Here is a 19,691-nt window from a genome sequence, read left to right on the forward strand (position 1 = left end):
CAAGTCTTCGCTGCTCTCGGGCTTGATGAGAAATGAAAATACTGAACCAAAATTTTGAAAATCTTGAAATCTATTGCAAAGTTGAGACGTTAGATCCCTCATGTACACATCAATTTCAACTATGTTGACTTGATGATCCACTGAGAAAACCTTCAGGTATTTAAAGTAGCGAAAAGTTGCAGTTTGGATGTCCCTTGTGTAGATATCCAATTTAGCTACAAAACCTTTCCATGCCTCAAAACGATCCATCACTTTGCAGACGAAGATTAAGTTCGTTAAGGTTGGTGGTGACATCTGCAAGAAACATTAGTTTTACAAGCCACTTTTTATCATCCAGTTCAGGGTAGACCTTGCTTACCCTGCCAAAAAGACCCTTATCTCGACTAGACATTCAACAAACCTCAAGAGAACCTTACTGGACTGGCACCTATACGGTGGCACCACTGCTGCAGATCGAACTGGAAATGTGTGCAACCATTCAGTTAACGCTAGTGTTAGTGATGTAATAACAATGTTAGTGATGCAATGGTTGCACTTTCTTAAGGTGCTATAACGTGCGCGTCAAATCATTTGGCGTGCCATAAAAAATCATCTCGCGTGCCACAAGTGGCACGCGTGCCAGGGGTTGCCGACCCCTGGTGTATGGGATATTGACCAAACAGAACTTGATAGGCTCCCACACGTTTTTCCTAGACAAAGGCAAACGCAAAAAAGAATGCGGTTCTCTCGAAACAGCTCTAGTTTCAACATTTCATTTGTGTCAACGTAACAGCTTTTCCAGAAAGCTGCAACAATTTCGACTTCACACGGAGCGAGAAGTTACGAAATTTCAGGTAAAAGCTGAACGTTAATCGGCATCGGCTTGGACGAAATCGTCGAATACAGTTGATCATGAAGCGCAGAATATGAAACCGCAAGATTATGGACGGATAACACGCCGGATGTCGTTCGTTGTATTTAGGAAACACTTGACCAGGGGTGGGCAAAGTTGTTCAAAGAAAGAGCCGCTCGCGGATAAACCATAAATACCAGCGAGCCACAACATCAGTTGACATAACATAACAGCAATAAAAACACAATGATTGTTTATCCATATGAGTTTTGTACTTGACTCACTAATCTCTGAAAATTTGGACGATAAGTTGTTAATGCTGTGCGAATTAATTCTTCCAAGTGTTCATTTGTCAAGGTTGCACGATGTTTTGATTTTACAAAGTTATAAATTCTTGTAAAAATGACTGACACTCTGACACCACTTCTAAGCTTCAACTAATCGCTGTTTATAGCGACTTTACTAAACTTCCAATTGTTGCTGACTGAACCAGGCACGTAGCCAGCCGGGGGCCAGGGGGGACTCGCCCCCCCTGGCAAAATCCCAACATTCTCGAGCAACAGCTACAATTATAATGATTTTGCCCATCTTTCCCGTTGCAGAGCTCCAACCTAGGCCCAATTAACTACAATTGTTTTGTTTAGTTAACAGCTAAGATGATTAAACAACTTCGCCCCCCCCCCTACCCCTTCCTTTGGCAACCTCAACATGTTCAATTCAACCAAGGCTAACACGTGTTAGGTTGGTAGAAAAATTGTCAGAAACTGCGCAAAATGAAAATGTTTTGGGAAAGAATGATAACCTAACAAAGAGGGAATGGTTTTCCAGCAGGCCTACAAACCGGTACAAATTAGGCTATTTGATATCAGCTGTCGCTATTCTCGGTACCATACCTAATTCTAAGGGTCAGTGATAACCAATTTGTGCAGTGATAAACCAAATTTGTGCAGTGGTATTTAAAGCAAGTGGTTTTTGAAGACAACGCATACAAAATATAAACCAGTAATCTTTTAAGCAGTATTTGTTTTTTCTCTTCAATCCAATCAGTGTACCGGTAAATAAATTTTGTTTCTAGTTTTCTGATCTGTGAAGTGTTCAACCTTGCAGCAAATATTGCTACATTTGGATCTAGCACTGCCGTTTGTGAGTGTGGATTCTCAGTGTTAACAAGGTTTGACGCTGCCACAAGATGGGTCATGTTACAACCAAGACAGGCAAACTTGGTGCTTATGGCCTTTGAGCATTCTGTATCGAAATCTATCGATTTAGACTTGTTTGTGAGGCGGTTTGCATCCAAACATACGCGATTGCAATAGACTAGCTCACGGGTGTATAGGCGGAATGTAATCATATATATATATCAAAATCCTCGGCACTAGCTTCTTCGAGCCAGTTAAAGTTTTTGCTCATAACAAGTACCGCTATTTATACAAGTCAACAATTGCTGTGTTATGTTGGTCATTGTAATATGGTTGCCGTGATTTAACGAGCGGATAAAATAAGAGACCAGTGTTGGTCTTAACACTAATCTGATATATTGCAATTTTTGCGGATACCGGTATTGAAGAGGTTAAAATGCCAAAATCATTTAAATTTTTTTTGCCCCCCCCCCTAACAAAACTGTTGGCTCCCCCTTGCTCTGCGGTCTGGCTACGGCCCTGGACTGAACTCAAAATGAGCCAGGAGAAGCACAATGTTGCTTTTGCAAAGTCACAGTTCCATTGTTTAACAATGGCTACAGTAAAAGAGAGACTCTTTTTTGATCTTTGTGTTGTATTGGACGCAAATTAGATTTTGAAGACAGTGTAAGCTAAGTAACAAATTTTAATTTATACCAACCGATTTTTGCGCCCCTATCAATGTGGCGCCCATGGCTCGAGCCATACCTGCTATATATATCCTAGGTGCGCCACTGCTTGGTTGACAGTCAGAGATAATATATTTATAAAGTATATATAATCTTAATTTTTTTGTAATATTACGATTCAGTACAAGAGCCACAAAATTTATGTTGAAGAGCCGCATGCGGCTCGCGAGCCGCAGTTTGCCCACCGTTGCTTGACTAAGTCGGAAAACGCTGATATGTTATTACAACAAGGGCGTTGTGGACTGTTGAAGAAATGAATTAGTGCCTTTGCCGTTCCAACGTGGTAATTCCATACCATTGATGCTCGTAAAGCAGATTATCACCCCAACCAATTAAACAATATCGCTGTTTCTTTTTGTCGCAGAAGATACTGATAATTAGAGTTGCTTTTGTAGCACCTAATTTAGAGTACGTTAATCAAGTCCATTGTTGTGTTCTTTTGTCTTTGAAAAGGGTGCTGGAGTTGAATTGCAAGAAAGCAAGCTGTGTGACAATCGCCAGCGGAGATTCAGAGCGCCGTTCGTCATGGATAATAATTTACTTTCCCATCAGACCTCAACTGCTTCTATAGCATAGATCGATGATGAGTGTCATTGACAGGCCATGCTGTGCAAAAACACTTGAAATATCTTTTGACTACGGTGATATAAGTTTATTTTTTCCCGCGTTCAATAGCTGACAACGTCAAATCAACGTAGAATTCACCAGCTAAATAAAGTTCAGTCTTGTGAGGGATCATCTCTTCGTCCAAATATTGATCCTGGCTTACTCTTTGCAGGTCAGTTGCGGTTAATGTGAGGTTAAGCGCGTGCATGCGAATTGCGAGTGGCATAAAAGGAACACAAGTTGATCAGGCATCACAATTAAGATGGAAGAACTTGTGTCGAAACCTCTGCATTGGAACTGTCGGCAAACAAACTGGTTCGAAACAAAATCTCAGTAATATCTCAATGTGTCAAATTTGTCGTGCAGCACCAACTCATCAGGTCTCAACCCTATGAAGTAACAGTATATATACTCATTCTAACTTCCGATAGATAAAGCGAAAAAATGTCTTTCTTTTAAGTTTTAAGTACGTACGTGACACAGATCATGACCTTCAAATAGAGAAGGGTCAAAACGTGGTTTTCAAGGCGGTCGGTCAGTCAATCAACTAGCTTCCCATGCCTCATTGCCATTTTAAGGCCGATTTTGTTACCAGTTGGCACGGTGCCATTACCAAAAGGTTTGGTATTCTTTAACGTATTGTTTGAAAACTAGGTCACAAGCTACCAACACATTGACGGAATTCACGCCACTGCTTGACAATCTGATCATCAAAATAGAGCCCGGAAAATAAACAAATAAACTAAAGGTCAGGTCTGACGTTACCCACGAAACTCTTCTTCGCCTCACAGTCTGTTTTCAGTAATTAAATTTTCAACAGGACACAGATTTAATTACAAAAGACATCTGACTCTTTCCATAAACCGGCCAAATGTCTGTTGTAAAACGTTTGCTGCTGGTTAACTAAATGCAGTTTTTGGCTGAATTGTTTTTTAAACTATCAAGTCTAAATCGTCCAACAAAGCCTCTAGCTGTATTTTATTATTACGAGCAAATTATAAAATTAGGCGTTTTGACAACATGGGTGGTTTCTTTACTGTCCAAGTTAAAATGCAACTGCAGTAGTGCACTGTTTTCTAGCTTAGTTGCATCGATTAGAAAAATAAGCTTTAGGTTAAATTAAACAACGATTAGATGTACAGCGCGATATGGGAAGAGTACATTTACAAAATTAAAAAATATCTAGCGATTAATCAAAAACATTGCTTTAATTCATTTCATCTTTAAAAGTAAATAACTTGGTGGAAAAGTAAATCACTTTTAAAAAGGAGTTGCTTACAAAACGTAATTTACACAAAATGGGCAAATTCTTATCGAGTTGTTTACGATTTTCAAATTAGACGTAGCATGGACAATTTGGATTGAATAACGAGACGCACTGCGTCTGCGCTTCCCAGTGCGTCTGAAACTAATCGATCAGAGACTGTCACATGATACTTGCATATCAACTAGAGAACGAATTAAAGTCCTTTTCGTGACTGTTGGATGGATCATAACGCAGCTGTGCTGTGTGCATGTTACAGCGGGAATATGACACTGTCGCCAGTAGACCGTTGTAATAAACGGCACTGTCCCAGCCAGCAAGCCCATATGGGCCCCATATACTATTTTAATGGGCTTGTGGGCATGTGGGTTTTATGTGGGTTTTTTTGTTTTTGCCATATGCGCCCAATATGGGCTTTCTTGCAGAATGTGTTGCTAAATGACAAGGTGGAATATAAAACTTCCAATCTTCAAATGCGTGATCATATAAATGCATTTTAAGAAATTTAGCCACATAAAATTATTGATCATGGGCTAAGCATGAAATATTGATGGGCTTCCCACTTTGTTTATGGGCAGACCATGGGCTGCCCACTTTGTTTATGGGCAGACCATGGGCTGCCCACATTTTTTATGGGCAGATCATGGGCTACCCACATTTTTCATCGGCAGGCCATGGGCTGCCCACATTTTTTATGGGCAGACCATGGGCTACCCACATTTTTCATGGGCAGGCCATGGGCTGCCCACATTTTTTATGCGCAGACCATGGACTGCCCACATTTTTTATGGGCAGATCATGGGCTACCCACATTTTTCATCGGCAGGCCATGGGCTGCCCACATTTTTTATGGGCAGACCATGGGCTACCCACATTTTTCATGGGCAGGCCATGGGCTGCCCACATTTTTTATGCGCAGACCATGGACTGCCCACATTTTTTATGGGCAGACCATGGGCTACCCACACAGTGATTCAAAGGTTTGTGGGCAACCCATACTAATATGATATACACCTCGATCAGCATTTGTCTAGACTTTGAGATTTTTTAGTTGTCTCAAACGACTTTTGTTCATCTTTTAAACAAACACAAAATGAAATTGAACAAGCAAAATTACTGGAGGCACCTTGCTATGCATTGCGCAAAGCTCACTGCTTGCAGTTGGAGCACTTTGGCAAGGTTAGCAGTAGTACTATTTTTTTGTGCTTACGTACCACAAATAGGAAAATGTCACATGGAGGTATATACCTACTCGTGCGTTGTTAACCAAAATAAAACAGTTCATCATCGTGTGCGCTGCCTGCATCTGCCCTATACAATCCTGTACCTCGACGCTGTCTGCCGAAGCCCGACCCTTTACCCCACCTACCCAAACCACCCACAATGAATTCCATTCCACTATCTCTTCCCAAACCTTGACTCGACCCCGAAGCGACACCATGGCATGCAACCAAGCCATGCATGACCCCGGACTCCCACAGACTACCCCAGGGATGTCCATCACACTCAACGATCCATCCAAGACCCTGTTGAACCGGTCAGGGAAGGTAAGACGAAGAGCTCCAGGCGGGCTCTTTGCAGTTTAGTGAACCTTACTTTAGCGGGTGGCATAAATTTCGACCAGTTCTGCATTGAATTGGAAGAGTGGACCGCTGGCACTTCGCCGCCCAAGAGGACACGTCCTCGCAAACCACGCTTCAATCGTGGCGCCCGGGCTCGCGCGGCTCGCCGTCGTTCGAACGGGGGTTCTCCTCGGTCGGACGGCGGGGGTTCGCGCGGGAACGGAGCCCGATATCGTAGGGGAGTGGAGTTGCGAGCCGCCTTCTCGCGGGATGCGAAGGGAACGGTCCGTCGGATCGTTGAAGGAAAAAACTGCGACCTTCACTGCGAAATTCCCCCTCAAGAAATTGAGGAGAGATTTCGACGCGACATGGCCGCTCCTAAAGCTGGGAGTTGCTCGCAGATGCCTGAGTGGATGAACGCCCACCGTTACGAGTATGGCAATGTAAACCTCTCCCTCATCGATGACGGTGAAGGTCCCATTACGGCCCGGGAGGTGGAGGCGGTCCTCCAGTCGCTTGATGTCGGTTCCGCCCCTGGTTCTGACGGATTGTCCTACGGTTTCTGGAAGACCCTGGACCCAAGAGGGGGACTCTTGGCCAGCCTTTTCGAGACCTGCCGGATCAACCGTCGTGTACCGGACCAGTGGAGAACCAGCAGGATCACACTCATATGCAAAGACCCTGAGGGTGATCTGCACGACGTCAGCAACTGGCGGCCCATCTCCATCTGCCAAAACATATATAAGATTTACGCCGCCGTATTGGCCCGACGCCTGCAGCGATGGGCGGTGGAGGGGAATGTTATCAGCCGAGAGCAAAAGGGATTCATGCCCACGGAGAGCGTTTACGAGCATGTGTTCATGCTCGACACCATCCTCTCGGATGCACAGTCACGCAAAAGGCCTGTGTCGGTTGCGTTTCTGGACATTCGAAACGCCTTTGGCAGTGTCCGGCACGAATGCATAGCCGAGGTCCTGCGTCATTTCGACGCCCCCACAGACCTTATTGAGTGCATCTCCGACATATACGTCGCTAACACCTGCACCGTCCGCTGTGGCAATGGTGAAACCGACCGTATCCCTGTGGGGCGGGGAGTCCGTCAGGGCTGCCCGTTGTCTGGGCTGCTATTCAATTTGGTCATCGAGGTGCTCCTCAGGGGCGTCCGTGACAAAACGGATTGCGGCTACAACCTTCCTGCTAAAGAAGACGTCAAAGTACGTTGTATGGCATATGCGGACGACATCTGTCTCGTTTTTTCCGATCGCGAGCAGATGATCTCCCTCTTATCTACTACTGATCCCTTCTCTTCCTGGTCCGGGCTACGGTTCAACCCACGCAAGTGTGGCACCTTATCCTATAGGAAGGCGTCGGCGTCTCGTCTGCGGGTCGACCCGGAACCTTTCTCCCTAGCCGGGGAGGAAATCCGAGTCATCCCCAAAGGCGAAACGTACAAATATCTTGGCGCTCGAACCGGTTACGCCTCGGATGCGTCCCTTACCCAACCTTTCATCTCCACCCTGGAGAAACACATTTCCTCTTTAATGAAATCTTTCCTTACTCCAAGCCAGAAACTTCTGGCACTTAATTCTATCATTCTTCCGTCCGCGTCATACCATCTGCGAGTGCGGCGCTTCAGACAGTATGAGCTTCTGAAGCTCGATCGACTGGTATTGCAGTGTTTGAAGGTGGCGTGGCGTCTTCCCAGGTGGGCGTGCAGCGCTTTCTTTTACTGTAAGCCTGCATTGGGGGGCTTTGGTGTGTTGAATCTGTGTCGCGAAAGCGACACGCTTTTGATAGCCCAGGCCTTCAAGATGCTGACGTCTCCTGACGACCGTGTCTCTGCCATCGCTTTCGGGCAGCTTAGGCGTTGTGCCAGTCTGAGGTTCGGCACTCCAGATCCTACCCCGTGCCAGCTAGCCAGTTACTTGAATAAGGACCCCCCACCTGAAGGTGCCCGTTCTCGACCGTGCCCAACAGGCGAAAGCTTGTGGGGCCGCGTCCCGGCGGCTACCCGTCGTCTAAATGTACGTTGGTCCGCACGCCCCGATGGCGGTCTCGAGTTGACCGCGGGGAGCTCCAAAATCACCCCTCCCCTAAGAAAAAAAGTGGTTCCGACCCTCCACCAACACAATGACTTGTGGTGGAGGAGACAGTGGGAATCCAAACCTGACCAAGGCAAGACGGTCAGTGCCCACTGTCTGTCCGGATTTTCGAATTCTTGGACTCGGCGACCGGAGCTCCTGGATCACGCGAACCGTGCATTTGCTTATAAAGCCCGCCTAAACCTACTTCCCTTGAAATCAAAACCAAGCCATGGCCACCCATATAAACCTGCCATATGTCGCGCGTGTGGGAAAGCGGAAGAGACTCTCCCTCATATATTGAATCACTGCCCTACCGTGATGCCTGTTGTCACGGAACGACACAATTCGGTATTGTGGGAGATCGTGAAGCATGTACCTGCCGAATGGCAACCCTTGCTTACCATAGATAGTACGGTTCCACAACACGTGGAAGCGGGCGGTGCTGATCTGCGCCCTGACATTGTCCTGCAACGCCCTGACGGTGTCACGGTTGTATGTGACGTCACTTGCCCGTTCGATTACGGCGCGGATTCCTTTCGAAAAGCCGCCGACAGGAAACACGACAAGTACGGCGAGTTATGTGTAAACATATTGGAAGACAGGAAGCGCCCTTGCAGGGACGTCCTGTCACTTCCGTTCGTCGTAGGCTCCCTCGGGAGCTATGCTCCGTTGAGCTCTCGGGCTTTAGCGGCCTTGGGTGTTCCTGCTCGTGGGGTAGCAGAGGTGGCTAGAAAAGTGGCCTCCCTCTCAATCGAAGGTTCCCTCCGTGTCTGGAAAGCTTGGAACGCCGGGCTCACTCGTGGAGGGGCTACGTCATAGAAAAGACGATTCCAGCGATCAGAAGCTCAATTCCCCAACAGCAGAAGCTCTGCAGTAAGCATCCGAGCGCGCAAGACAGCAAACCTCAAAACCCGCCAGTAATTGTGTGACGTCATAGTATGTTAAATCCATTGTTTCATTATCAATTTACCTGTAAACAATTGTCGTTTCATCAGCATGCTGCAGCTCAATGAAGAATACAATCATCATCAATAAAATAAAATAGCAATATATGAATTAAGTATATATTGCATATCGTGAATGGACTCATATCATCATCAATGACGTAATATCATTAACAACACTGGATCTGTATTTTCATATTTCAATATTTTAGATTATCACACACTACCTTCTCCCGATATGCTGCTCTTTCCCGCTCGGATCAACCTCGCGTTGCTTTTAACTCATCGATAATCATGATTTCCCGATCAACTCGATGCAACCTCCAAAGTTTCATCCCACTATTATATATTTTTCCTGGTAACGTAGCCTAGTCATATCTACGCTTCGATCGCTAGTCCCCCCGACCCATCTGGGCGAACCTGCCTCAACGTCTGGCCAGTGCACATCCGTGCTCGTTGGTTCAACGTCAACACTTTTTCGGTAGGTAAAGCATACAATATATTCCCACTTACCATCTTTTTTTTTTACACCAATTAATTGAGCCTTTGCTCCAGATTTTAAATAATTTTCGTCTCCCACGAGTATTCAAATCGTCCTTGTAGCTAAGCTTCTCTTCCTCGTGGGAGACCCCAAAGTTTATCCGCTCTGCCTACGGGCAGACCGGGTATAGGAGTCAAACGTACCTGTGTTACGGTCACGTGATGGAGACGTGGGCGCTGCCTGGCTTTATAAAACTTCTGTCGCCCGGCCCGTCGTGAGCTGACCTTTTTGCGTTTGCAGAAAGCAAATCCCGTCTCCCTGGCCCGTTCCGCCATTCTAACTTTTGCGGACGAGTCGCACAAAAATCTCGATCCACACTTTCCTTCCACAGGTACCTAGACTCCCCAGCCTGGCCCCCGCGACCTAAGCTGGTGGACTTCCCTTCCGGGTGCATCGCCACCCCATAATCACGCCGCTCCCCGCCTCCACGGGGCGTGGCAGGCCGGTTCTTTAAAGTCTCTGACCTGGCTATGTTTATTGTGTTCTTCTCGCCGTGTCAATTATTTTGTACTCGTGCGTCGTTGACCAAAATAAAACAGTTCATCATCTTTACGCCGATTGAGCACTTTACTGGGGGCACCTTACTATGCATTGCGCAAAGTTCACTGCTTGCAGTTTGGAACTTTGGCATCTGTCTGCAGTTATATACCTGATATACATATGGGCAGCCTGTATTAGATTTATGGGTTACATATGGGCAGCCCATATTAGATTTGTGGGTTGAGTGTGAGCAACCCATAAATGAATATGGGCAGCCTATATGGGGGCAATGTGATGCCCGCGGACACAATGTGTATGGGCCCCATATGGGCATCTCACATGGGGCCCGTACATCAGCCCATATGGGTCCCCATGTGGGGCCCATATAAGCTTGCTGGCTGGGGTGTTCCTGCTCAGTTAAGTATCACAGGCGACGATTAGTGTCAACTGGCCATAACCTGCATTGACGCTTGGCTAAATAAGGGAATTCAAATAGGTCCCAAGAGGGGGTAGTACGCTAAGGTAGGCAGAAGGAAATAATAAGGAACCAAGGCGCCAATGCGCTAAAGCAGTCTTTTTATCTTTGATCAGATCAGATCTTAATTTATCTGTGTGGCTGGATCATAAACTAACAGACATACTCAAAACATCAGTCAAAAACTAGTTCAAGCAATTAGTCTCTTTAGTGCTAGTTCAACATCCAATCAAACATTGTGCTATCCGCACGTCACAACGAATGACACAAACTACCTCACACGTCATTGCCATTAATGTTTTATCCACGATTTGAGTGAATAAACAAACTTAAACACACAAACAAGAAAAATTGGGCCACGCCACAAACCCTGGTTAAGTCTCAAACTGCGTAATCTTTTATATTCTAATGACTGCATGGGCTAGCTATTGATAAAGTTCGCTTGTTGGGTTTAAATATTAAGCCAAGCGAGGCACTCAACTGCATCGTGTAAATCGGTCAATGGCAAAACCGGATGGACTGAACGTACAATTCAAGAAAAATGTCATGTTATTTATTCATACTACCGGGGATAATGCTACCGCAGTGGTTAGAATAGCTTATAATATCCGAGATTTGAACTGAAAAGGCGACATTTCTAATCCGTAATGATACATTCAGACGTAAACCAAAGATGTACAGTAGCAACATTATGTGGATTAATGTCACAGAAGTCAAAGACTAGCTGCGTGACAAAATCTTTGAACATATTTTCTTTATCAAGAAAACGGTATGACGTATGGGTGCTGCCCCCACTTGCTAAGACTAAGTAGTCCTTCTTTTTTCATTAAGTCAACGTGTGTAGGTTTTACATAAACGTAAAAAAAGGATTAATTTGCTAGCTAGGGCCAAGTTGACGTGGGAACCGTAACCGCCGGACCAGGCTTTACCTTTATCGATCAAAGATAATCATCACTGGGTGTGAAGAAAATGTCACTGCAATTAGGAACGTTCACATGCACTCCAGGAAATCAAGACATGCCACAAAGAAATCGTTTGCCAAGGGAATAAAGCAAAAGACTCATTTGGAAGCAAGTAGTATTGGCAATCTTGTACCAGCAAATGTTCAGACAGCAAGAGCGTGGTTCATAAAAGATATTGTTTTGTGGTTTTGTTCAGTTTGGTGACCAAGCTGACAAAAATGTCTCGACTTTACGCTGACTGTACGCTTTCAGACGTTCAATCATCACAAACCAAAGAAGTCTGTGAACCATGCGCGATTTTCCTGTTACAGGAGGTTGAGTCCGTGAGAAAACGTCTCACTCACTCTGTTAGAACACGTTGTAATTAACCAATGCTATCATCAGCGATAAATTGTTTGAATCAAAAATTATAAAATAATGTTGTAAATTTCAAAAGTAAGGTTTCGAAAAATAACGGCAAAAACATATTTTTACAACATATCGGATTGAGCTTACAAATAACGAGCAACCCACATATCACTACACTACCCCAGAATACATCAAACGCAGTTGCTATTCGCCAAAAACTTTAACAGGCTCTTTCATCTTACTGGGATCGTCAGAAGGTTCTCATTTAAATAGAATCCCAGAATATGTTGGAAGGGTTCGGAACATAAATGCTGTGTTGAGCTTGCACATTGCACAGCAAAGATTTGAAACGGTTTCGCTTAAGTGTTCAAGCTGGTTGAAAGTACCTTCGTACGGTTCATAACACAAAGGTCAAAAAGGTCAATGCTGACCAAACATAATACAGACGTCACTTCACTTGCACAACATCCAAGCCAAATAATACAAGCAATATTGACTGCGATAGAGCTTCAAGAGCAAATAAAATCATCAGAATATTACCAACCAAAACGACTAGCTTGTGAATTACAGCCATTCCACTCGTAAATGAACTATTCATGAAATTACATAGCCTTTATATGAGTTGACCAAATAGAACAAAGCAAGTTTTATGCAATTTCGTTCGTTTTATTAACCATAGAAATTCCAGAAAGCTGTTAAACAGATTACACTTTATGCATACCGGCAGTTAGCCGACTGTGTAAAAAAGGCAGCAGAAAGCTGTTTCAGGTTTACGAATCTCGTCAGTAGTAAGTTTGACGGTTTGTTTTATGCGGGTGAAATCTCAGATTGATTACAAAACTGTATATAATTAAAAAAATTCAAAACATGGGAAGTTGGCGCTTCATTGCCTCCACAACCCTCGACGAGAGGAAAGAACCTGATGATGATGTAATCTCAGAAACAAGAAAAGTCAAAAGTAAAAAATCAAACTTTACAGTGGCAGCAATATTTTCTTACCTCCCTCCTACCAGGAGAACATCTTTGGTTCGATTTCCCCATTGTTTGATGACTTTCAGTGTTTGAAAGTCCAGTTGAAAATTCTCCGAAGTGTTCTTTTCCCAAGGTGTGAGACGGAAGCGGGGCGATGCACCTGCCTGTCCTTTGTTGTATGACGCTTTTTTTCCTGCCATCCTCGGCCCCAATCCGGTAAATTTACGAAATCTATTTGATAAAGTTGCTGAAAAAGCAAAGGAATGGCCTAACTATGTATTATACACAGAACAATTAATCTAATAGTACAAAAGTATAGCTGCTCTATATACTTGAATAAAAAAATACGTTTTAATGAAAGACTTTATTTTTATGACTTACAGTATGCTTCAGAAACAACTCATATATTCAACATTGTGCAGAGAAAACATTACTGCTATGATCCATTAATGATAACGCAATGAAAGTACTTTATTTCATTGAAAAGCGTGATGTAACAATTACCATCGGTTCTTGTCAAGGGAGCTTTTGTGATTGAAGAGCCTTGGGCCGCCGTCAAAACGGAGTAAACAATCAATAACACGATGGCAATTGTAGAAAGGTGCGTCCGCGGTCTTGATAATGACGAAGGTGAAAATGATGCTTTCGATGCAGTAGAAGGCGACGATAATCTTGGCCGGATCAAACAGCTTAATGCTGATCCCACACGACAGCAATTAAAGTAACATAACTCGGTGTATCCGCGTGGCTTGTCATCACAAATTACAGAGTTGAGGTCTGCTGCCAGCCGCACTGAGGTGTTCGATGAATAATCCTGCCGCGGATTGCATACAGAATCCTCACAACGACCAGGGTTCTTTGATCTCGATGCAAGCGTTGAAATTGATGAGCGTTTGCAAAACGCTGGTACACGCACAGTGACACCGCGATATTGCCGCAAATCGGCAACATCACTTGTAAAGTCCACAACGTTGTTACAACCGTTGGCCGGCATTGCGACCGTATTATATTTCTTGTGTATCGTTGCTTCAATTATAAATCCAGACGTTTCAAAACCTTAGTATCTCAGAATAGCAAATCAGTTATTACAACTTAGACTTCTGCAAGCAAACAATATCAAACTTACACCAGTGTATCAAAAATGGGAAAACCAACTGAAAAAGGTGATCTGGTACTATGACACTTCCTCAAATGGGCGATCTACCTAATACAGAAAGCAGTATCACTAAGAAAATAAATCAATAGCTTTTTTTCCTTGGTCTGAACCTTAAAACATTTGACCAGACTAACACTCACAATAGTATTTCAATAAGATTTAATTTATGTTATGGAACCGGTTTTCTTCCATTAGGAATCGTCAGCATAACTGAGTCGAAATAAAAATTAGCCTACATCAATAGATGTCAGCACAACCGAGTCGAAATAAAAATTAGCCTACAATATCAATAGATGTCAGCACAACTGGACCAAAAACAAACGAAAAATTACATATTAATTAAATAAATAAAAATGTTCATGACCTCCAATCCTCCATATTCATTTCTTTATTTCTGCCTTTTCTTCTCTTCATAGTTTTAGAAAAACGCAACTATCGAATATTATAATTTCAATTTGACCTAGCTTTAGCAAGTATAATGGCAAACATTTGAAAATTCAAATAAAATTTACTAAGCAGAGGATTATAGAAATACTATGTCGGTGAAATCTAGAATAAACGCTTCTATTACATCATCATGCTAAACTTGCAATTGTGCAAACATGTAAAGCAATCAATGCGGCAGAATAGGTGACAAGGTTTGGAAAAACTATAAAAACCGTATCTATGATCAAAAATGGGAAAACCAACTGAAAAAATTTATTTGTTTAATTAATATGTAATTTTTCGTTTGTTTTTGGTCCAGTTGTGCTGACATCTATTGATATTGTAGGCTAATTCTTATTTCGACTCAGTTGTGCTGACATCTATTGATGTAGGCTAATTTTTATTTCGACTCAGTTGTGCTGACCATTCCTAATGGAAGAAAACCGGTTCCACAACATAAATTAAATCTTATTGAAATACTATTGTGAGTGTTAGCCTGGTCAAATTTTTTAAGGTTCAGACCAAGGAAAAAAAGCTATTGATTTATTTTCTTAGTGATATTGCTTTCTGTATTAGGTAGATCACAGTCTCTATATTACTAAGTGAATAAAAAAATAACAATTAACCTCTCAAGTACATGTAGCTCCACACAGAGTGAAATTTACATGCCTTTTGACTCTTTTTTATTTCTTTAAAAGTAATATCTAAAAAGACATTATTGACCGAAAAAAAATGTCTAAAAAGACATTATGAATAACTACGGACAAAGGCCAGTGTTTCGATCTTCCGATCTCTTCAGCGTAGTAAAGTGAAAGTTGTCTTGAAGTGCTGGTTGAGATGATGATTTGAAACTTGAGTGATTGTTGTGAGACAATGAGACTGGATTTAATATTTAGTTTCGGACTCGAGCGAAACGTAATTTTACAGCCTATTGGAAGGTGTGATTTTTTTGAGAGAATTTGTGCTAAGGAATGACTGGAATTTGTTAAAAATAAAAACTAGAAAAAAAGACAAGAATTTGCAACTGAGCTAGGACATAACAATCATCTGAGATGGATCTAAAATACAAGAAATTAGATACAAGCGGCACATATAAGTATAAAAATTCAAAGAAAATGAAGGGGTGTACCAGCAAACATCTATAGGATTGGCCCATAATACTAGAGAAGGATCCACAGAGGATACAAACTGATATGAATGAATCAACAAGTGAATAAAAAAATATTACGTTTCGCTCGAGTCCGAAACTAAATATTAAATCCAGTCTCATTGTCTCACAACAATCACTCAAGTTTCAAATCATCATCTCAACCAACACTTCAAGACAACTTTCACTTTACTACGCTGAAGAGATCGGAAGATCGAAACACTGGCCTTTGTCCGTACATGGCCACCTGGAGATGTGGCCTGATTTGTCACATTTTGCAGATTTTGATTACAGCTACTGCTAGTGCTTGACTGATATTTTTTGAGATGTTTTTACTTTTTGCGGTTTCCTAATGACATAAAACTTTTTTGTTGCCTTGGGGAGGCAGTAGCAAATGAGAAAAACTAAGGTGAAAAACGCAAAATCAGACTGTTATTGAAAATTAACAGTCTGACTAAAATCTTCGAAATCCAATTTTCTTTATTTTTCAACATGTGAAGATGTTAAAACCTATCGTGTCATCTGGGGAAAAGAATAAAGAAAGCGTAAAAATCTAATTAAAAAAAAAAATTATTTAAACGTTCGTCCAAAGTTAGAAAAACCTGGAAATTTCTGCAAAATGTGACAAATTAGGCCGTATCTTTAGGTGGCCATGGTCCGTAGTTATTCATAATGTCTTTTTAGACATTCTTTTTCGGTCAATAATGTCTTTTTAGACATTACTTTTAAAGAAATAAAAAAGAGTCAAAAGGCATGTAAATTTCACTCTGTGTGGAGCTACATGTACTTGAGAGGTTAACTGTTATTTTTTTATTCACTTGTTGATTCATTCATATCAGTTTGTATCCTCTGTGGATCCTTCTCTAGTATCATGGGCCAATCCTATAGATGTTTGCTGGTACACCCCTTCATTTTCTTTGAATTTCTATATTACTAGTCTGGAAGCTCAATGGCGTTGCTATGCAAGGGTGTGTCTTAGGATTTGAGACAGCGCCTCAAGTGATAGTCATTTGAGTCAAGTCATTTGAGACACCGCCTAAAAGTTCCCGCGCTTTTCAAAGTAAGCAGCAAAATTTCTCTCTCCAGGCCCAAATCAAAAAATGGACTCATAAAAAAAAATTAAGGCCTGGAGAAAAGCTAATTCTAGAAGAAACAAGAAGAAAATTTGATTGTAGTCATATCAACACCAAAATAATCAAAATTAACCAGGAAGTTGCAGAGATAATTAAACTTGAAAACACCTTCAGTTAGGCTAACTAACAAGTCAGCAGTCATTGTTTGTTTTGCATTTACGAAGATAAATCACTGCTGCCAGTGAAATCACCAAGTTTAGAAGACAAAGCGTTAAAGCAGAGTAAGTTAAAAGGACTCAGTTTGACATTCTTTACATTTTCTCAATCGAGCCATTATTTTTCACCCAACCGTAAGTAGGCCTAACCTTCAACCCAACCAAGACCAATTTCAGCACAAGCTCAACCATCAACACCAAAGAGGTTCATTTATTGGAAACAAATCAAATTTCAGAAGAAAAGAAAAAATATCAAATCTGGACAGTTAATTATTGTATGTTACCACTCCATTTTTTGTTTAATTTTAGTTTGTTATTTTATTAATTTGTAGTTCTGCACAATTTTGAAGTAACCAGCTAGGCAGGGTTGTCAGATTAGTTGTAGCCTTCCCTTCCAGATTGCATGCCAGTTTGATTCTAAATTATTCTAAATTTATTCTAGACATTTCATTTCAAGTCTAAAACAAAATACCATTAAATACGCAGTGTAGGCTATATTGTAAATATGATATAACTTACAATAAGTAGTGGTAAGAATCTTCATGTTGAAATGAAAATATCCCTACGATAAGGTGATGCCAGCATATTTTTTATCAAGTTTTGTAGCCTTTGTTCACCCCAATTTTATGTCTGTGCCTGCGTGCTTGTTGAAAAAGTTTGTCAAATGGTTGGCAGGGTAAACGATGTATGCTAACAAATGAACACAGCAAGCGAAAGAGCAACTGTTTTTTTCTTTATATCATTAGAATTCTTGAAAAATGTACGTAGGGTTGCCTCCTGCTGAGAAGCCTTGCCCAGTTTTTGCCCGTTTGTGTAAGAGCTACCTTTAATAAGTTAATCGCTGTATATCTGCTAAAAAATTTCATACCGTACGTACATACAAATATTGGCCTACCCCAAAAGTGTTTCCAGAAAGCACTACATATAATCCATTATTTGAGTGTAATTTTGCAAAATTTTTCCAGGGGGCATGCCCTCGGACCCCCTAGAATACGCGTGCCTTCGGAACGTTCTTACCCCCCACGAGTTTTATTGCTTCCCTTCAATCCCTTGCTCAACCCACCAGGATACGCCACTGCGTAGAGCCATATTCTTCCTACAATAAACTTCACATACGCTTGGATTTTTGAACTTCTTATCTAACTGCTTCGATGCAACAAAATATGAAAATCAATAAATATCGTACTAGTACTTAACAATAACTATGGTACTGCATTCTGTAACAAACAACCTAAAAACATAACAGATTAAAAGTAAACTTAACATACATGGAAATACAACCCAGTGTTAAGTGTGCGGAAAGTCCTGTCAGCTAACTAGGTTGCGTCACACTTCTCACAGACAGGCTTTCGTGCCAGAGAGCGTGCAATTCAGCAACAAAGTTTCAATCAAAGAGACGGAACTACGGCAGAAAGTTGGTACGCGCACGCGTTGCAGCTACCAAATGCAATGAAAAAAAGACAATTACCGAAACAATCTAGACTTGTCTAAACAATCCCAATTTGCTTCTAAAAATTATTCCAGATTCCAGACATTTTTTTTCCCTACTAGACAGTTCGTTTTGATTCCAGATCTGGAATCAATTATTCCAATCTGACAACCCTGCAGCTAGGTCAAGACTGCCGAATATATTTTTTTTTTCTAAGTTTCATACTTTGTGACGTAACAATAACATTTTTGAAATCTTTACCTATTCCGACATTGATCGATATCATAAACCGACTAAATTAGGCTACGTCTACGTAATCCTCGCCAGGCTTAATTCTCTTTTTGAGCTGCATATTTTTAATCAGGTATCATTTTAACTCAATTCATTCGATTTTATATCACTGCTTGACGCAATTTTGCCCTGAGTTACCTTTCATCAACTAAAATAAGTATCGTAATTTAATTTAGTTCCTAGTTTCAAATTTAAATTATTACTTGCAGTGCCTAGTCAATCTCCAAAATCCTTGCTAAATTAAATATTTCATAACTCAATAATAGTGTTTTGTTTATTTTCCAAAGTATTTCTCGCATGCTCACACTACTTAAACCAGACCTGTTTTTTGTTCTTTTTCGACGCTTATTGGTCGCCGTCCTATTTCGTTACACAAAAGTGGATTCTTTGATTATCCTGACTACAAGTTATAAATGCAGGTGTTGGTGATTTTTCTTTTTATCTGTTTTGTTGCAAAGTCATTTTGTAACCTTTCGTGTCCTGCGTTATTGGTTGTGTATTCATCTGTTAGTCATACTTTGTTTGTTGCAATGTCTGCGGATTGTAAAAATTTGTATTCAAAAAACTCCTTCTCTTTAACTAACAATATTAATAGGAACCAGCTATCGATTTTACATGTAAACATGAGAAGCCTAGTTGGCAACTTTGAAAAATTAGAATCACTGCTTGTCGAAATGCAAGAAGCACCGGACCTTATTGCTGTGTCAGAAACCTGGCTAAATGAAAATCGATTGCATTTTGTTAGCTTGCAAGGCTATAATTTTGTCCACTTTAATAACAAACAAACTGATGCTAAAATACAAGCAGGTAGTGTCGGGCTATACGTAAGCAGTTCAATAAAGTATAATCAAATTAATAATTTAAGTCTAAACTTACAGGAATGTGAAGATCTCTGGGTGAATATTACTTTATCAAACAATAGACAGTGCACAGTTAGTGTAGTATACAGGCATCCCAAAAATAAGTTAATTGAGTTTCAAACCAAATTCTGTGAGTGCATTGATTCGTTAAATAATT

General features: G+C 41.5%; 1 protein-coding gene across 4 annotated transcripts in view; it reads right to left on the reverse strand.

Annotated features, from left to right (window-relative positions):
• LOC145775610 (semaphorin-6A-like) overlaps positions 1 to 14,218 on the reverse strand; it is an 83,037-nt gene extending 68,819 nt beyond the window's left edge. For 3 of the 4 annotated variants that reach the window (XM_082586927.1, XM_082586926.1, XM_082586928.1), the window contains exons 1-2: positions 13,442 to 14,218; positions 12,965 to 13,184 (exon numbers count right to left, since the gene is read on the reverse strand). In XM_082586927.1, the coding sequence (XP_082443053.1) occupies positions 12,965 to 13,184; positions 13,442 to 13,931 (710 nt within the window). In that variant the 5' untranslated portion in view covers positions 13,932 to 14,218. Of the gene's footprint in view, positions 1 to 12,964; positions 13,185 to 13,441 lie in introns of those variants that run through there. The other variant, XM_082586932.1, reaches the window with a different exon arrangement.
• Positions 14,219 to 19,691: the final 5,473 nt, after the last annotated feature.

Source organism: Aplidium turbinatum, chromosome 8 (assembly GCF_918807975.1).
Source record: "Aplidium turbinatum chromosome 8, kaAplTurb1.1, whole genome shotgun sequence".
Lineage (NCBI taxonomy): Eukaryota > Metazoa > Chordata > Ascidiacea > Aplousobranchia > Polyclinidae > Aplidium > Aplidium turbinatum.